Here is an 18526-nt window from a genome sequence, read left to right on the forward strand (position 1 = left end):
CCACGTCTCAGCGGCTCCTGGAGGACTTCTGGCTGATGCTTCAGGAACAGACCCCTGAACCAGCCTCAGTTCCCCAAAGGAGCTTGTACAGAAGATTACAGGAAAGTCTCCTTTGTAGATTTTTTTTGTTTGAAGAATGCAAAACATAAAAAGTGAAAGTCATCCTCCCCTGCCCAGAACACACTGAAATATAAGGATAATGACTCAGTGGGGCTTCAAAATTATATAGTGCTTTATACTTTTTAGAGCATTTTCACATACATTATTTCAATCAACTCATACAGCAATATTTGGCTTACAACTGAGACAGTAGAAACCACAGGATCTTGCCCAAGATCATACAGGTAGTGGGACAACTGGGGCTGGAACCCAGACTAGATGATTGGTCCAGCATTTCCACCGGGTCACTAAACAGGTCTCTGGCCCATTGTCACCCCCTCTGACGTCTTCTTGCTCCCCACAGCTCAGGCTGCTTGTCAGTTAGCAATGATATCTCACTGTAGATATAGATTGCAAAAGGAGAGAAAACACAAGTCCTTCTTTGACAAGCATATATAGAGATACAAAAATAAAGGTGGCATTCTTCTTGATTGCTTCTTTATAGATGTCTTTCCAAGATAAAAGGCCCTGTTGGGGACTAGCTCATTGACCTGATATTTCTATGTACACATAATACCCCTTAGTAGTAGCAGGGCCTTCACACCAGGAAATTATTTGCTAAATATTCCCCACTGTCTCACAATGTGGCCTGTCCATTTCTCCCAGATATAAAACATCTGGGCCAGCACAAAAAAACACAGCAAATTCAAAGAGATGTTTCCCAGATGTGCAGCTGTCCTCAAGAGTCTGTCACAGGGCCAGCTCTGGGGAGTCATATTTCCCAAGACCCTTTTCCAACTGCCTCTCATCGTAGCTTTTATGTGACTGAAGAAATTTCGAGGAGGTTGACCAGATAGCTGAATAGAGCACTGAGACAGTAGCTATGAAGTAGTAGCACTAGAGTGCACCCTTCAGGCGGCCCAAGCTATGAGGTCATGAGATGGTTTTCAAAATCCTGTTCACGGGAAGTGCGGCAGGACCCCCTTTCGGAGGGCTCAGTCAGGTGAAGGACTTCCCAGGAAGGCTGCCACCTTTGGTGTGGGGTGCATTCTTCTTTGTCCTGTGTGACACCTGGGCACACCACGGAGCCTTTGGCTTTAGGAGAAACGACCTGCAGAAATGCTGCTCATACCAATTCTGTCTTAGGAACAGTCACCAGCTCCACAGGCTTGTTTTGGAAGGTAACTGGGAGAAAAGCTCGTTCCATGCCAGGCTTAGAAAACTCTGGAAAAATACTCTGTTGTTTGGCAAACTTCTGAAAAATAAAATAAAAGAGATAAGTGAGAAGTGAACAATGGGAGAAATGTATCAGTTGTCACCTCAATTTAAAGTCCATTCACTAAGGGCTGCTTGGAGAGCCCATTGTGGAAGCCCTCGTTTTACCAGCTCCTCCCTCACTCACCCTACACTGGGCTTGCACTATTTCACTACTGTCTCTAAACTCTGACCAGGAGATGCACTGGTTACAGACTGGGGTCATTTCAGGCCCCTACTGTTATCTGCATGGAAAAATCAGTGCCCACAGAAACAAGCATTTGCAACAAGAAACTAAAGTCACTCACTTTTTAAACTTACTGCCCAGTAATTTTAATGATCTTATGTGCCAATAACTTTAAGGACTAAATTACAAGCTCCTCGAGAATAAGAACTATGTGTCACACCTCTATATCTCCTACAGTGCCGAGCTTAGTGCCATGTACACAGTAGGTGCTCACTGGAGTCTTTTAGCTGATTAATGTCTAAAATAACACCCAGAGAGATGAGTACATGGCCAGAGAGGCAAGTAAGTGGATAAAGGGACTCAATCAGTGACAAAAAAGAGCCTTGGTGTAGCTCCTGGGTGAGATCTGTCCTGTCCCTAAGTAGCCAACACTTCTTGATGGTATCGAGACATACGGGAAAGATCACTTCCTTGTGGGTCAGGCCCAGAGCTGGCCGCTCCCCAACCTCGGTCAACCCAAGGGAGCAGCTATGCAGAAGGAGGCTCAGAGTCTTCAAGCTGGAGCTTACTGCCAATAGCTCAAAGGCATGTCAAGGATGCCTAAGCACTAGCCGGCCACCTTCTGCCACAGAACACTCTCTGTGCACCCCACTGCTCCTGCTTCTCAGGGTTAATTCTCAAAAAGTGAGTGGAAGTAACAAAATATAAGGAAAGAAGCCCTAAGAGAAAATAGTTCAAGGGCAGGTGAAGGACATGGATCTTTTCCTGGGTGGCTGTGCTGCTCACTTGCCTACAAGAAGAACACTGTCTCTGTCCCAGCTGGGGAATGGTCGGTGCGGTACTTCCTACCACTGTAACTACAAGGCCTTCTGGCACTTTAGTAGGATCCTTTGGCATTTCTCAAATATCCTTCACATATCCTACCTCATGTCTCGTCTCAGGGCTCTGTGCAGAGCCACAGGACAAAAAACAAGCTGGGAGCTTGCTGTAAAGATTCTCAGTAAGTCCATCTCTCTCTGTTATTAAATGACTCACTCACACTATCTGCAAACCATTCGGACTGGTGCCCAGCTGATCTTTTAATAAGAGATGTCTTAAGAAGATACTTACACAAGTGAAAATGATGAGTGCTAAGTAGAAAACCACCAAAGCCAACAGCAGTACAATCTCAGCTCTGTATTTCTTAAAAGTCACTTCTTTGTGGTCCTTATGGCATCCTTAAAAAACACGTAAGTGAAATATGAAGCCGTTTAACAGGACTTTTTCTACCATAATAAAAAACTAAGATGCTTTGTTCCTGCTTTTTAAGCATTGTATCCCATTCCTGTCCTCACAGTAACGACAACCAGGGACGGTGGCGGCAGCCAGCGCTCACCCTCACTCCGTACCCAGCGGTGTGCAACGGGACTGACACACAGCATCTCACTGAGTCATCTGAGACCAGTCTGACTATCCCATTTTACAGATAAAGGAGTCGAGGCTCAGAGAGGCTGAGGGACTAAGGCAGGTGACAGAGTCAAGAGTCTGGTCCAGACTTATCTTGCTGCCCATCTGCCTCCATTTCAAATATCCAGGGTTCCTGGCTTTTAATTCACCTTTATACCAGCGGAACCCCCATTTGTTGACCCGAACATACACTATCTTCATCGTGTTGTGTAGGACGCTAGTGTCCTGGCATCAGGAGGATTGCAGGACTACGAAATGAGGTAGCAAACTCCCCAGCTATTGTTGAATAAGTAGATACACTCTTGGAAAGTTGTTAAAGCTCTTCCACCAAGGCTGACAGCAAGGGTGGCCCACAGAACAGCTCCCCAAGGGGTCCTTACAGGCTGCAGCTGCAGCACTCTGGGAGCGCGAGTAAGGCGTTCAGCCCAGGAGGGGACATGGCGGAGACAGTCTCTCCCCACTCAGCATGGCATCCAATGTGCTCTTTGTTTGGAAAGCAAGGTTGCTAACTGGGTCTGCCTGAAGGCCAGGCAGAAGTAAGTGGAGTGGGGGCTCTTCCCAGGGACCACAGATGGGCTGCAAGAAAACTGTCGAGCCCCGAAACTGGATTTAAAAGTTAGTGCAGTAGTCGAGGGATGAACTCTCACAGGAATCTGTGACTCAAGGTAGACAGCCATTGTCCTAATGCTTCCTAATATTTATTGGGCACTCGGTCTACCTCAGGCACTGTACTAGGCATTTTAGTGCAATGTCTCATTTAACCTTTACAACAAGCCTATGTTGTAGAAATTATTACCCCCATTTTAGAGACGAGAGAACTAAGGCCTAGAGTTGATTAGAGATTTGTCCAAGACCACATGCTAACAAACAGTATAACTAATATCTGAACCAGGTCTAAGTGACTCTAGAGTCTGACCATGTAACTTCTGGGCAACTTTAAGGCTTTTCAAGAGGAAAGAAAAGAAAATCAGCTTTTTCTTTCATTTCATCTCTGCTCTTCCCTGCCAGGTTGCTCTCACTTCTAATTCAAGTGAATAATATTCATTGAGAGCCTACTATGTGCCAGAAAAGCAGAAAATAAAGCAGAGACTGTGGCGTGTCAGGTGTAGTAAGTTCTACAAAGATGAACAAAGCAGGGTAAAGGGCTAGAGACTGAGAAGGATTATAAGGTAGGGGTGTGTGTGTGTGTGTGTGTGTGTGTGTGTGTGTGTCACAGTGAACCAAGTCTAAACACTGACCAATAAACAGTGATTGTGTTCTTGGGATTATCAGAATATTTTCTTGAGTCAAATACATGACAGGAAAAAGTAGTTATTGTAAAAAATCAGGGACTCTGACAACAACGTATTTGTCATTTCAAGCCTGAGCCACTAACAAGAATTAGGGAAAAGTCAAATGGAAGATATATTTTAAGCTACATAAAAAAGTTAACAAAAAATCCAAGGATATAATCCTTGTCTTGACACTCAATTCTTGGAGCAAAAATGTGTACCTGTCACAGGAACGTTACTGCCTTGCTGGACTCTTTTCCTTTGGCCTGGGTTGAGTTATTGGGAATGTCAACCTCCCTAATGTGAGGGAAGTGCCCGTCTCATGTTAAAAAGGTGCAACAGGAAGTAACTACCTTAGGCCAGGTTACAAGACCCCAAATGAGCAGAAAATTATAGTTATCTGGTGTTCGGGGACCACACAATTTCTCTGTCTCCCAAAAATTAGACTTAGACACTTCCTCTTTGCTACGAAGGCCTCTTTCAGGACTAAACAACAGCCAGACTGGTCGTTGGACTGCAGTTGGCACCTCCCCCAGGCAGGCTGGGTGCATCTGTCCTTATTTACAGAGAAAAGAACAAGTTACAGCATTCTTGCAGGATTTAGCTTTCTGGGACAGATGTGATCCCGAGCTTCTGACTCACGCTCCAGGGGAGACGGTCAACTTTAGGACCTACAGAAAGCATGTGGGCATTTTGCAAGAAGAAAGCAAGTGCAGCAGACCCCTCACCTGTCACTCTCAGGATCACTATGCCGCTTTGGTTTCTCTGCCCTCCAGGCCCCTCCAGGGTGCATTTGTATGTGCCCGAGCTGCAGCTGGTAGTGTTTCGGATCTTCAAGGAATACAGCCCTTCACTGGGGGGCTCTAGAGGGGCCTTCTGCTCCATCTGGTGATAGTTCTGCAGAGCTTCCTGGAGCACTTCTATCTTCTCCTCACCGTTCTCTGTAAGCTGTTAAAAAAAGAATCCTATTGAAGCATGCTCTACTCACAGACCTGCAGGCACTGAGCCTCCGCACCAGGGTGCTACCTCTCGTTTTCATGAAATCCACGCCCTCACATTTTTTTAAAACAAGATGCTGTGTGGGTGTGTGACCTTCAGGGGAAGAGGAGAGAATCTATGACAATTCTTTAAAGCTCTGTTTCTTTTGGAATTAGATCAGAACTGCATTTTATGATCCTTCCTATCCCATCTACCCTACATGAAAGAGTGTTGCTGTTGATGCTAATGATGTGTTGACGAAGATGATCTGATGAAGTGGGTAAATCACTCTGAATCAAATTTTGTTGCTGGTTGTTTTCTATTAAATGTCCTCCTGTGCTCTTCAGACACCAACTCACCCACTGACTGATTCTTATTTTTGTATCCCAGACTTTTATTTGGAAATGTTCCTAAATCTGTTAAGATCACTGCCAGACAACTAACTCAACAAAAAGCACAGAGATGCAGATGAGTAATGCCTCCCATAAACGGCCACCTTGCTTTCCAAAGGCTGCGAATCTGTGTGGTCATCTGTGACGTCGCAGGAGGTACCACATTTGCTCTCCACTGAAGTAGGAAGACAGGTGACAGGAGTGCCATACGGAGATTCTGTGTCAGATCACTTGGTCATATCAAGACACACATGAAAGGACAGCGACAGCTTAAATCACTGGACAAGCCAGCCTGATAGGGCGGAGATGCCAAATTTCGCCGAACTAATCTGGCTGATTTTCTTTCCCTGAACTATCTATGTGATTAATTGCTGGGATCTCTTTATCATCTCCTACTTCAGAGATTAGGCACGTGCCACATTCACCATCAATTCTCTTTCCCCCCAGATATACCTTTCATTTGTCTAATTAACTTGCCCATCCATCCTCCAGTGAAATGTTTTAAAGCTTCTAAAATAGACTTAAACAAGCAGTAAGGTGAATCGCTGTGTTCTGAGCCTGGGCAGCCCTCGCCCTATGCTGAGTGGCTGGGACCAGCAGGAGCCTGGAACTCAGTGGCATTTTCTATCTGTCCCTAGCATTGTGACAGCACCAAAGAGCCACCTGAGGGTAAAATACAATGTGAGCAGGCTTCACTGCCACTGTCTCTGCCCACACCTGCCAATGTTCATCCCCCATTCTAGGGGCACCTACAACTCCTCTCCTTCTCAAAAGGGAATCTATTCATGGAAAAAAAACAAGGGATCAGAGAAAACACACACACACACACACACACACACACACACACACCCCTTCAGTGGTTGGTTTCTGTTTAATTTATTAAGTTAGGGAACACGCTACGAAGTCATCAGAAAGCTCCGGTCCCACTTCCACAGCCTTTGGGTGTAGTTAGCATTCCCATGGAGTGGGCTGCAGAGACATCTGGTGGCAGATTTATGGCTCCTGCAAGGAGCCCTGCTCCATTCACTGCTAGCGCGGGGCTGCTAAGACTAACGGCTTTTCTCAGGCCGAGTCTATGAACGTAAATCCCGTTTCTTGACAGTCCTTCTTGTGTTGAAAGGTTTCTTCCTAAATAATCAAGGATCTACAGACTGGGGCCTTTAAGTGTTCAAAAATGAAACAAAGAAAAAAAAGAGGCGTGGCCAAGGGACCTTAGAAAAAAATAAGGTGTCCAACAGATTCTAGAACCATATAATATAGGCCAATTCTTCCCCTTTCAGGGCTAATAAAACCACAAGCTAAGGCCTCATCATGTGCCCACACCTGTCCCGCCGTGGGGCCTGCAGAGGTGCCCCCTCCCACCAGAGCTTCAGATGGGCCAGGTGCCCAGCACCATCCACAGGCCACCTGTTCCGAGACTCCCCACTCCCACCTCCAGTTTGAACTAATCAAGTCAGCCTATCTCTGCAATCTCCACTGTGGTATCTTTTCAAACTTAACCTCCAAATGCGTTCAACTCAGATTTCTTTCTAACAGATTTCACTGGAACTCTTGTTTTGCTAGAAATCTCTGCATCTGGAGAGATGGAAACTCGCTGGAACAATCATTTTGAGGTTATCTGCCTCTGGTTTTCTCCTGGGGCCCTCCTCTCCCATCCAGTGACCCCCTCCCTCAGCTCAGAAAGGCCCACCTGAAAGTCAAGATCAAAACTTCCAACCCTCTGGAGTTGGTGGAAACAAACTGTTGCAGTTATTTACATCACCATGCTGGCTGCTGGGAACCTCCGAATAAGTATGCCCAGCTGATCAGAACTGGCCGGCAGTGGCCTTCTGCCTGCATGCAGAAGAGAATTCATCTCGAACATCAGCAGTAACAACAATAAGTAATTTATTGGATGGTCAGATTTCCATGGGCCTCTAGTTATTTCCAAATAGCAAAACAAAGGCAGGGTGAGATCATGAGAAGGACAGAAAGAAGAAATAGGGAAAAGCAGAACAGAGGAACCCCAAGGCGACCTGCAGCATTTTGATGTCCTGAGCCACCACAGCCATCTATGGGATCATGACAAAGTATCTCAACTCTCATGGGGCCATCTTCCAAATGCCCCTTCCTGAGTCTTCCTGAAAGACCCACAGAACAAGGAAAACTGCTGGCTTCACCTGGGAACCCTTGCCACAGTAACAAACAGCTCTCTCTGCCTGATAACTCGATCCAACAAAAGGAACCTGTAAATTCAATTTCATAACCCTCCTCTGGCATCAAACTGCGGGTCTAGACAATGCCTATTCCCTTTCTTTTTGTTATTCTAAGATACGCCTTTGTGGATGAAAAGGGGCCACATGCTAAACTTGACAAGCTCGGAGGGGAAAACCTGTGTCGCGGCCTTACAGTCTCAGAGAATAAAAGTAGCCACATAGGATGGTCTGAACATGAAGATTCCTGCCTAAGAGCTGGTCACAGCAGGTAGTCAAGTCCTAGGCCTGTAGCTTCCTTCACCAAAGCCAACCTTTACCTTCACTGAGCCTGCCTATTATCTTTTTGCATCTTAAAGATAGCATACCTTTGAAATGTCAGATTAATCTCCTTTTCCAGATCCCTCAGGGCACAATCTCCCACCACAGCAGGAGACCACAGAACCCCTCATTGTTATCTTGGTCCCCACATACCATCTCTGTGTGCTGTAAATGTTAATTACTAACTGTCCTGTACTCAACAATGAAAAAGTAGTATGTGTTTCTAAATTTTGCCTTTTTAGCCAATCCCAGAGATTCCACCCCCCACCTCACCTCACCAGTACCCCCCACCCTCCACCCCGCTTTGCTTTCTCCCGCCCCCTTAATCTACCATCAACGAATTTCATGTAACCCTCCTTACGTCCCCTCCTTTGATTCTAATGTATAAAATAAGCTGCAAAAGTGCCATTCTCCAGAGCATTTTTTCAACCCGTTGAGATTTTGCTTCCAGGCAATTGTCATCAGTTTGGCTCAAATAAACTCATAAAAATTCTCTATAGGTTTGGACGTGTCTTGTGTCGACACCTTCTCATGTGACGCCATCTGGGGAACGTGGGACTTGCCCACAGCCGCAAACACAGTGGTAGTGTTTATGTTAACACCGCATGTTGAAAGCGGGAGCGGGGCGCTAGCAGCACCGAGAGGCTCTGGATGTAAAAGTTCAAATCCTTGCATTCGGCCCTGTGCGGAGCAGCTGTCACACTGTCACACTGCGGTGCGGTCCCTGTGGCGGGGGCAGTGGTGTCTAAGACCTGGAGGAGAATTTCAGCGGGAGGATGACAGGGTAACAGCCAAAGGCCCATCCTCAACTTTGCTTTGTTTTATGAATTCTTATAAACATTTAAGCTGGCTCCAAATCAACCACTGGCAAGAACGGCTCTTTAAACACTCCGAATCTAAAAGGGCTTCACTGCCTGTCTGCAGAAGCATTAGAGGAAATAGGAGTTTATGCCGAAAGGAGCCCTCGGTGCACTCGCGGCCGAGAGTAGCTGACGGGAATGAGCTAACGCCCGCTTTGCCACGCTAGTCACGGCGTGCCAGGCCGCGCCACGATCGGCCAAGTGAACGCCTCCAACACTCAGCCCAGCTATGTTTCACTGACCCCGCTCGCGGCACTAACTCTCATGCTGACCAGTCGGGGCCAACTAAGGGACATCTCGTTTTCAGAAAGCCCACGGACCTTGGACTTGTCTCAAGGCCTCCAGTTTGACTCAATTATTTAAATACCATATTCTTCCTCTAACACTGCAATTTGACCATAAGGAAACCATGAGCCCTATATTAAAATTAAAACTAAATTTCTTTAATTTGCGGAATACTAAATCAAATACAAGTACTAATTTTAAGGACATGTAAATTAAGCTTTTAAAAAAAAAAAATCATAGACAAATTTAAACTAGAATAAAAGAAATCAAATAAATAGTTAAATATGGCTGAAAATGAACCAATATTTAGTAAAAAAAACAAAACAAAAAAAACAAAGCTTTATTGTATAAAATGTTTTTTTAAGTTTACACCATTTTGTCCAAATATATGCTAACCTTCTGGATTACTTAACTTGAATATGAGGGCTACACTTCCATTCCTATGACAAAGAAAGAATTTTGATCACAGACCTGAAATCCAAATTTACTATACATAAGATCCATTAAGAATGTGATAGGAAACTAACTATAAGAAAAGGAAGAGATTTTTTAAGGGGCAGTGTGTGTGTGTGTGTGTGTGTGTGTGTGTGTGTATGTATGTATATACATATACATGTAAATATTTAATTCAACAATTTTGATTAAATATATTTAAAGGTATGGACCTGAAGTCTTTAAAAGTGGTATTAAATTAATCTGATATATTCCAATCACATTGAACAGCTTTTTTTTATTGCATTTCTCATGCACTAACATTCATGTACCTTGGTTTCTGACTCAATTAAAGTGCCAATATAATCACCATTCATCATAAAAACAGCTCTTTATAACGTGCAAAATAGTTTGGCTTGGAGGCTGATGTCATAATGAGGGTAGAATGTATGCACATTAACATCGTTTTTTCCTAAGCGTAGTTTCATTGGGAAAATGATTTTCTACTTTAAATTTACTGGATCTAACAGAGTTGAATTTATGGCTGTTAACAGAGTCACAACTATGGCAGAGGCCGCATAATTAAGAACACAGATTTTGGACCTGGAACCAGACCCAGCCCTACCACGAGGTCTTCTATTGGCCAACTTGCTGGACAGCTCTCAGGCTTCCTTTGCTCCACAGAGATGTGATGTGGGGTTAGGTGGTAATTATATCTCACAATGTTGATGTAAAGATACCTGGGTTGATGGAGGTGGACATAGGGCATAGTATCAATCATACAGAAAGCCCTGAAAATGTTTCTAGTCTCTTTTCTTCATATAGCCAAGGTTTCATTCAGCATTCTAAAAACTTTCCTGCACATAGGAAATATTCAAAAAGTGGTTGCTGAATGAAAAAACGAATTTTAGATACAATGAGAAAATTACAAAGGCACTGGCCTTGGAATCAACAGGCCTGAAGTCAAGCCCCAGCTTCTCCGTCAGTCAGCTGGGTCACTGTTGCTAAATCACTTCCCCTGTGAGTGATTTCCTCATTTGGCACTACCTTACTTTATCTTATAGGGTTATTTTACAAATCAAATCAGCAAGCACACAGAAGTGCTTTATAACTGATAATGTTGGTAGAAATGATCTCTGATAGCTTTCCACTCCATCTCCTTCATTCAGTCATTCCTTACTGTTGACACTTCCACTTTCCTCTTTGGCAAAGTTTTCTAAAAGTCCTAATCTCTGCTTTAGGAAGAAATTATTTTTCTACTCACAATGTCTCTAAAATACCCACAACACTCTGAATTTTCTAAACCACCATCATAAGGTGCCAAAAGCCCTTTGAAGGTAATGTTAGACCATTCACTGTTCATGCCACCATCCTTCTTCAGTAAGTATCTGTGGGTCCTGCTGGACCTGGTAGGGTGCCCTTACAGCTGAGGTCACGTCCTCCAATCGGGCACCATGTCCGGTTCCTGAGGAGGCACACTTAGCTCAAACCCAATATCTGTGACCAGATAAACATGTTCTGAGGGACGTAAGACTCAATCAAAGCCACTTAAGTATCATCAGACATTCGCTGAAATATTAAAAGAAAGGTGAAATCTTCTCCTTTGCACTTGATCCTAGGAGGACCTACAAATCTGCAGTTATCAGCTACTATATCACTGCCATGTGGAGGCTGATATGAAACCCACATGAGGAAGGAAGAGTTGAGAGACAGAAAGAGAAGAAGCCCTGAGGATATTCATAAGCCTCTAAATCTAGCTGTTATTTGTTTCCTAAAGCTGCCATAACCAAGTACCACAAACTGAGTGACTTAAAACAACAAATATTTATTCTTTCACAGTTCTGGAGTCCAAAAGTCAAAAACCAAGGTGTTGGCAGGGCCCTGCTATATCTGGGGACTCTAGGAGAGAGTGTTTCTTGGCTCACGCTTAGTTTCTGGTGTTGCTGGAAATTCTTGGCATTCCTCGGTTTGTAGACAGATCACTCCAGCCTCTGTCTCATCTTTACCTTGTGCTCTCCTTGTGTGTCTGTGTCTGTTTTCTCTTCTTTTAAAGACACCAGTCACTGGATTAGGACCCAGCCTAATCAAAGTGTGACGTCACTTTAACTTGATTACATCTGAAAAAACCTTACTTCCAAATAAGGTCACATTCACAAATATCAGGGATTAAGACCTAGAACATATCTTTTTGTGGGACACCAACCCACAACACCAGCTATAACTGAAGTATAAACGACACTTTGATATTTAGATTGTTTCTGAAATTTCAATTCTATAAACCAATCTATTCCCTTTTCTTTAAGGTAGTTTTGATCAAATTCTAATCCTTCACAAATGAAAAACTCCTCACTGATAGGGACAGCTGGCACCGCCCTATAAATGAATGTGGCACATAGGGGGCTATCTCCACATGGCTCCAGCCTCTAGGCCAATCCTGTGGCAGCCCTCTGACTCAATATCTCCCACTCCTCAGGGAATGAGACACCAGGGTCCGATTTCATTCAGAAACTTTGCTCTCTAGAACTGACCCAATGAGTCTGGGCCAAGGTGCATTTGAATTGTTTCTGGCAACTAACATCCATATTTTCCCATAAATTTTCCCAGCTGGACCCATAATCCTAGACAACTACCGGCTCTTCTGGAATCAGTCCTCTCAGAGAGCCAGTAGGAGAGCAAACAGGAGACCACCTGCTGCTCCAGGAAAAACAATTGATACCAATGAGCCCTGGGCTCTTCCATCCATCCCAGCACTACATGACACACAGGAATCTTACCCAAATATCCCAGTGCAGAAACAAAAATCAAAAATACGCTTACGGATGTAAAATAATTTTAGGGAAGTACTTTGGCCTAGGGACAGTCTGAGCTAAGGACTGCTGGCAGGAAATTTGGGGTCATCGCAGGAGTAACCAGGAAGGGATCATGGAAACAGTTTTAGGTGGAGGAACACTTTTTTTAGGTAAGTGAATCTCTTTTTAGCCCTGCCCTACATAAAACCTTCCCTTACGTCACTGAGACCTTCTTTCAACTTCCTCTTCTTTGTGTAGTGACATAGCCAAGTACAGAACTAAGAGAATCCAGTCCTCATGTGATTCAGAGTCCCCCTTTTACGCACAGAAAACAAGTGTGGGGATTTTTTTCTATTTAACTCTCAGCTGTCTTCTTCCTCTCTAGCCTCTTCCAAGCTAAAAGGTTTGAGGAACTTTGCTCTGTCTCATCACTGCTCAAAAACCTCAGCGATCCACCATTCTCATCTGGCTAAGGCTTCTATTGCCCTGTCTCAGGATGCCACATTCTGCCTTGCCCGCACTCCCGCAGAACCATGTGGACAGGCTGGCGACCAGGAGCGAAGGGACAATATATCCCATACATGTGTTCCAGTCTTACCGAGTTAACCTGATGGAAGTTTCATGTAGTGAAAGAATAAAGCCTCACTCTGAGATTCATCTTCCAGGCTGAATCAAATTCTGCCCTTCCCCACAAGAAATATGACATTTTTCAGTATGTCATCCTCTCTGCTTAAGAACTTTAAATAGCTCCTTGCTGTCGAAAGGATAAAGTTTAAGCCCTTATAGTTTGGCATTCAAGGTTCTTCACAATCTGTTCCCAGCCCCCTGCTGTACAATTCTCCCCTCTAAATCACTAGTGACCCGTCACTTCCCCCATGTTTGTGGCTCCCTATGTCCATGCCTTTGCTCAAGATGGTCCTCTGCCTGAAGTTTCTTTCATGTTGATCTTGGGATGACCAATGCAGGCCCAGAACTTGGCACATATTTGGGATTTAGAAATATTAACTAAATAATGAAAGTGTAAATATGACAGACATCTGAAAACCAAATTGATGTCTTTCATAGTTTGGCCTAAAGTGAAGCCCGTAAAAATGATTCAACCAGGCCAAGTAGTATAGGTGCCAGTGGGGACAGGATTTTTCTTTGATGCTGATACATTGTTTTCATCTTTCAGTGCTTTGGTGCTTCTATATTTAATGTTCAAATGTTTCCTTCTTCCCCTAAAAACGTGTTTTTAAGTCTCTCTTACAACAGATGGCATTCTAAAATTAAGGAAGTACAGTGAGTGGCATCCATTGGCTCCTTCGTGGCTCCATCAGGGTCAGTGGCTGTAGAGAGTACATCCACCCAGACCATTCACCAATACTCTAGCCCCTCTAAGGCACTCTAGTCCTTTGTGCCCCCTTGCTTTGTGGCTCATTACGACACAAGATGATGGAGACAGAAAATATAACTCCACTGAATAGGAGATTGCAATGTAACATGGAAGACAGCTTCAGAATGAATGAAGAACAAAAAATACCTGCGTGGCGAAGTAGCCTCTTGCAAGCCATTAACCGGCTCTCCCACAGACCCCTTGGTCCCCAAGTTATCTCCCATGATCTCCCACAGCTAGGACTCTTCTAAATATTATAAACCTCAAGTCTGATCTATTCTCTGAAACCATAGTCTTACTTCTCCTTTCTCTCTTCCTTTGGAAATCTAAAAAGGACCCTGGTCTTGTGACACATCTCTGTCCTCACCCCCGCAGTGTCACCCAGAGATGAACTATACACCCTCTTTCGTTATGCATCAACACAGCTTGTCAGGGCTCCTGGCATAAGAGGTGGCACTACCTCTTCCTGATTAATAACCACTCATTATTATTAGTAGCAAGTATCATCCATCCCCAAACACTCCACCCAGTGTCATCCTCTCCCTCCAAAGCGAGTGCAGCTTCACTAGAGAGAGGGTGAACCAATGATGCTCAGCCTGAAGCACCGATGTAGCTCTTGAACGGCTGTTCTTACTCCTGGCAGATACGGGACTGTGCTATGTACCCTCTTCGGCAGAATCTAGCCCAAGGTCACAGCCAGTGGAAGAAAAAGGCTAGAGCCAAGTCTATTTGCAAATTTTCTCAAAATACCTCCCTGAACAACCGCAATCTATTCACAACTTTAAAAGCTACATTTAATGGATGTACTGTATTCAATTTTCTATGTCTTCTCAATCACTCCCTCTGTCTTAAAAAGTACAATATAGGAAGGAATACCAGGAGGACCCATTGTGGGACCCCAGAGAGGACACCCAGAGAGGAGGAAAGTAAAGTTGGGTTAACAAGAATTGAGCTATCTCTGCCTACTCTAGGCTCCACCTTTGAACCCCACCCCCCACCCCATGCATGCCTATATTAAGCCCCCTCCAGCCCCTCTCACTGTGCCTTCCTGACATAGAGAAAATGAACACTGTTCTTCTCCCACTCACCCTAATGTTACAAACACTGACTGGACACCGTCTGCTTTGAGTCTTTTTGTAAAAGGCACATGATAAGAAACACATGGCTTACACAGGTCCTTTGGTTAATCACAGGTGATCAGTGCCGGCTAGACAGTGGCAGGATACTCCGTGGTGCTGGAGAACCGAGTGGTGAATGGAATTTTGAATTGTGAGTCATTATACCTGTAATTGTGATGTGTAGAAGACCTGCAACAATGTGATTCAGTGCGGCGGGCAGTGAAAACCTGCACGTACTTGTCGAGCCGCAACCCGCGATTGTGCAAAGAGGTTTCACAAAGCACCCTAGTGATGATGCAGGAGGTGACGTGAGCTCAGCTGGCCACGGTCACCAGGTTTAAATTCCACACTTTATAGCTACCTCTCTGCATGGCTGAAATGTTTTATAAAAAACTTGGGGCGGGGCAGAAGGAATGACAGACACTAATTCTCTGTAAGACAAAGTATTTCAATATTTCACCACTGGCCTTATTTCCAGAACACTCTATCCATTTTTGTTGTATGAGAACAATCGATGCAAAAACAACAAATATCTACAGAATATGCTGAGACTTGTTAAAAAGTTGGACAATGCATATCATTTTCAAGGTATCTGATTAGTGTACTGGCATAGCATGGCTCTCTTATCCATCACTACTCAATCACAGTTCACTTTCTTTAAAAAAATAACTATGGTATGAATTTTCAAAGACTGTATTCCATGGGCCAACAGAAAAAAAGAGAATGCCAAGAGACTGTTGTCTTTTTTTTTTTTTTAGCATAGTTTTGAGAGGCATTCAGGGTAAATCATGCAGGAACCTCGTACAATAAACAAGCACATACATTACAGAGTTACATCATCAGCTGACATCCAAGGAGAAGCCAAAGGTTAATTGCTATGGCTTACTGTATCATTCCAAGTGACCTCGTGCAAGAAGATTTAGCTTGACAACTGTTTGAACTTTCCAGTCTGAAATTTCATCTGCTTGTTTCTTGAGTACTTTCTCATTACTCCCCTGGGGATATTAATATTGTTTTCTTTTTTTTAATTACTCTCTAGAAAGACTAGTGGTTTCATGTTTTCCCCCTTCTTTAAAACTAAGTTCCTACCTGACTAGCCCAGGGACATTCATTTTCTTTACCTTAAGGCAGTGATTTTCAACCTTTTTCATCCCATGGCATGCATAAACTAATTACTTAAATTCTGCGGCACACCACAAAATACATTATATTTTTTGCCGGTCTGACAAAAAAAAAATAGGTATAATTTTGATACGTTCACACCAGATGGCTACTGTGTTGGCTGCTGTCATTTTTTTCTTTGACAGCCTAAGGGAAAAGAGGTCCGTGCCCCTGGCTAAACAGTCAGGTGTTGCATGTTTTAAAGATTCTTGTGGCACACCGGCTGAAATCACTGCCTTAAGTAATTAAAGGAGAAAACAAACATCAGGATAGACCTTTAAGAGCTCAGGCTGTGGAGTCAGACGGCTTGATTCAGATCCCAGCTCACCATTTGGCCAGTTATATGACAATGAGCAGGTTATTTCACTCCCGAGGGCTCAGTTTCCTCATCTCTAAGGCACAGATAATAGTAATGAGCTCTTGGAAGATCGACTGGAAGGACTGAAATAGCTAATACATGTAAATAGTTACCTCAGAGCTTAGCAGATGGCAAGCACTCAAATAATATGGGTTTAACACTATTTTTGTTTAAATAGTATTCTTTTTTAAAATCCTCACCCAAGGATATGTTTTTATTGATTTTAGAAAGAGGGGAAAGGAGGGGGAGGAGAGAGAGAGAAACATCAATTGGCTGCCTCCCATAAGAGCCCCTGCCAGGGGTTGGAACCCGAAACCTAGGTATGTGCTCTAACCAGGGATTGAGGCCACAGCCTTTTGGTGTATGGGACACTCCAACCAACTGAGCCACTGGGCCAGGGCTAAATAGTATTGTTTCTACAAGGGGGACAATTGGGAAATGTGTTCTCTGACTCCCTGGGAAAAAGGTGGAAACGAAGTAGGAATAATAACAAACCTACTTTCATACACAACTCTGTGCCCGAGGCTGCAGCACCATTTCCTCTGCACATAACTCACCAGCCTGAATTCACTGAGCACCTTCCTTCGCAATTAACAGGGCAAACAGTGGGTGCCATTCAGAATACACAAAAGCAGTTGTGCAGCACTGTCTCCAGGGAACTGACAATCTGGTTAGGAGACGACACACACACATACACACGCACACGAGATAACTGTCTTATGCTGCCTTGTTAAATGGCCAGATGCATGTTCGGGTTCTTATAGCATCTTTTTTGCTGGGCAGAAAGAACCCTGCTTTGGCAGAAAGGGACAAATGCGCGGAGATTTGCTCCAAAGTAAGAGGGTAGATGAGTGACAGCTGCAGAATAAGGCTGGGATATCACACTCATTTGTTTTAAACTGGAGGCAGTAACCTCATTAAAGGAGGGGAACAAAGGACCAGTGACAGCAAACAGGGGTGCCTTGGCTTTGCAAGGCCACCAGAAGCGCAATCATAGAATCTGAAAATGTTCGTTGAGAGGAAACCTTAAAAAAAAACCTCAATGTGACTCAATCCTCTCACAGTCGGGACAATGACGCTTGTTCTTACAGGTGTGGACACCTCTCAGGCACCTCCACGGCGGCCCTTCCTGCTGGACCTCTCAGGTCTGCCAGAGGGCGGGGAATTCAGGGGTAAGGGCGAGGCCAAGGGTATCCCCAAAAGGGGATAAGTGACGGATCACCACCACCTATGAAACAATCCTAAACCGCGTCCATCTCTCAGTTCTTCCTTTAAAATCGCTCCCACCCCAAACTGATGGGCATCACAGTCACAAAACACCAAAAATCAGAAATCCTGCTGTCCCACGTCCAAATCTGCCCCAGCCGCTTTCTCCCTGGCCTACCGGCCCAACCACAGGTGGCCTCCAGGATTAACGCTGCGAGGTCCTCTGCCTTCCCAAAGCGTCAGCGGGTCATTCTTCTCGGGCCACTTTTAGGCGCAGGGAAGGACTGAGGTCCTCGGGACACAGCCTAAGCCTGCCGCCACCGGGACGCGCGCGGAGTTGGGGCGAGGGTCTGGAGGCTTGCCCGACCCCCAGCCGCATAAGTCGTTCCCGGGCGGCCCACAGAGCCGACCACACCCCGGCCCGCGGGCATCTCGGCGCTTACCTTGGCCCAGGAGACGGTGTAGGGGACCCGCAGGTCCCGGGGGGCGGTGCAAGGCAAGTCCACAGTCTCCGAACAAGCCACGGTCACTTCCCGCGCTGCTGGCGCCAGGCTGCAGGCTGCAAGGGGGAGAGAGACAGCGGCGTGAGCAAGCGGGGAAACGGGGTGTCGTGGGGAACCGGGGCGCGACAGGCGGTCTGGGGCCCTACCGCAGCTCAGGAGCAGGAGCTGGAGGCCGCGCGACATGGCTGGGGAGTGCGGGCTCGTGGCGCGCCGGCGCTGCGCCGCGCTCTTGTACCCGCGCGCCGGGACTTCCCCCCGCGCCGGCCCGGGGGAATCCCCAGGGGAGGGCCGAAGCCGCG

At 45.2% G+C, this 18526-nt stretch overlaps 1 protein-coding gene across 2 annotated transcripts; it reads right to left on the reverse strand.

Annotated features, from left to right (window-relative positions):
• Nucleotides 1–214: 214 nt before the first annotated feature.
• CD83 (CD83 molecule) lies at nucleotides 215–18502 on the reverse strand. 2 transcript variants are annotated; one of them, XM_081144830.1, is made up of 5 exons: nucleotides 18374–18502; nucleotides 18168–18283; nucleotides 4986–5205; nucleotides 2651–2757; nucleotides 215–1351 (listed from the first exon to the last, which is right to left on the reverse strand). In XM_081144830.1, the coding sequence occupies exons 1-5, from the start codon at nucleotides 18408–18410 to the stop codon at nucleotides 1226–1228; spliced, it is 606 nt and encodes a 201-aa protein (XP_081000956.1). In that variant the 5' UTR covers nucleotides 18411–18502; the 3' UTR covers nucleotides 215–1225. The 2 variants fall into 2 exon arrangements, with proteins under 2 accessions (XP_081000956.1, XP_081000955.1); XM_081144829.1 differs by having other exon boundaries at nucleotides 215–1354.
• Nucleotides 18503–18526: the final 24 nt, after the last annotated feature.

This window comes from Miniopterus schreibersii, assembly GCF_964146895.1.
Source record: "Miniopterus schreibersii genome assembly, chromosome: 8".
NCBI classification, from domain to species: Eukaryota; Metazoa; Chordata; class Mammalia; order Chiroptera; family Miniopteridae; genus Miniopterus; species Miniopterus schreibersii.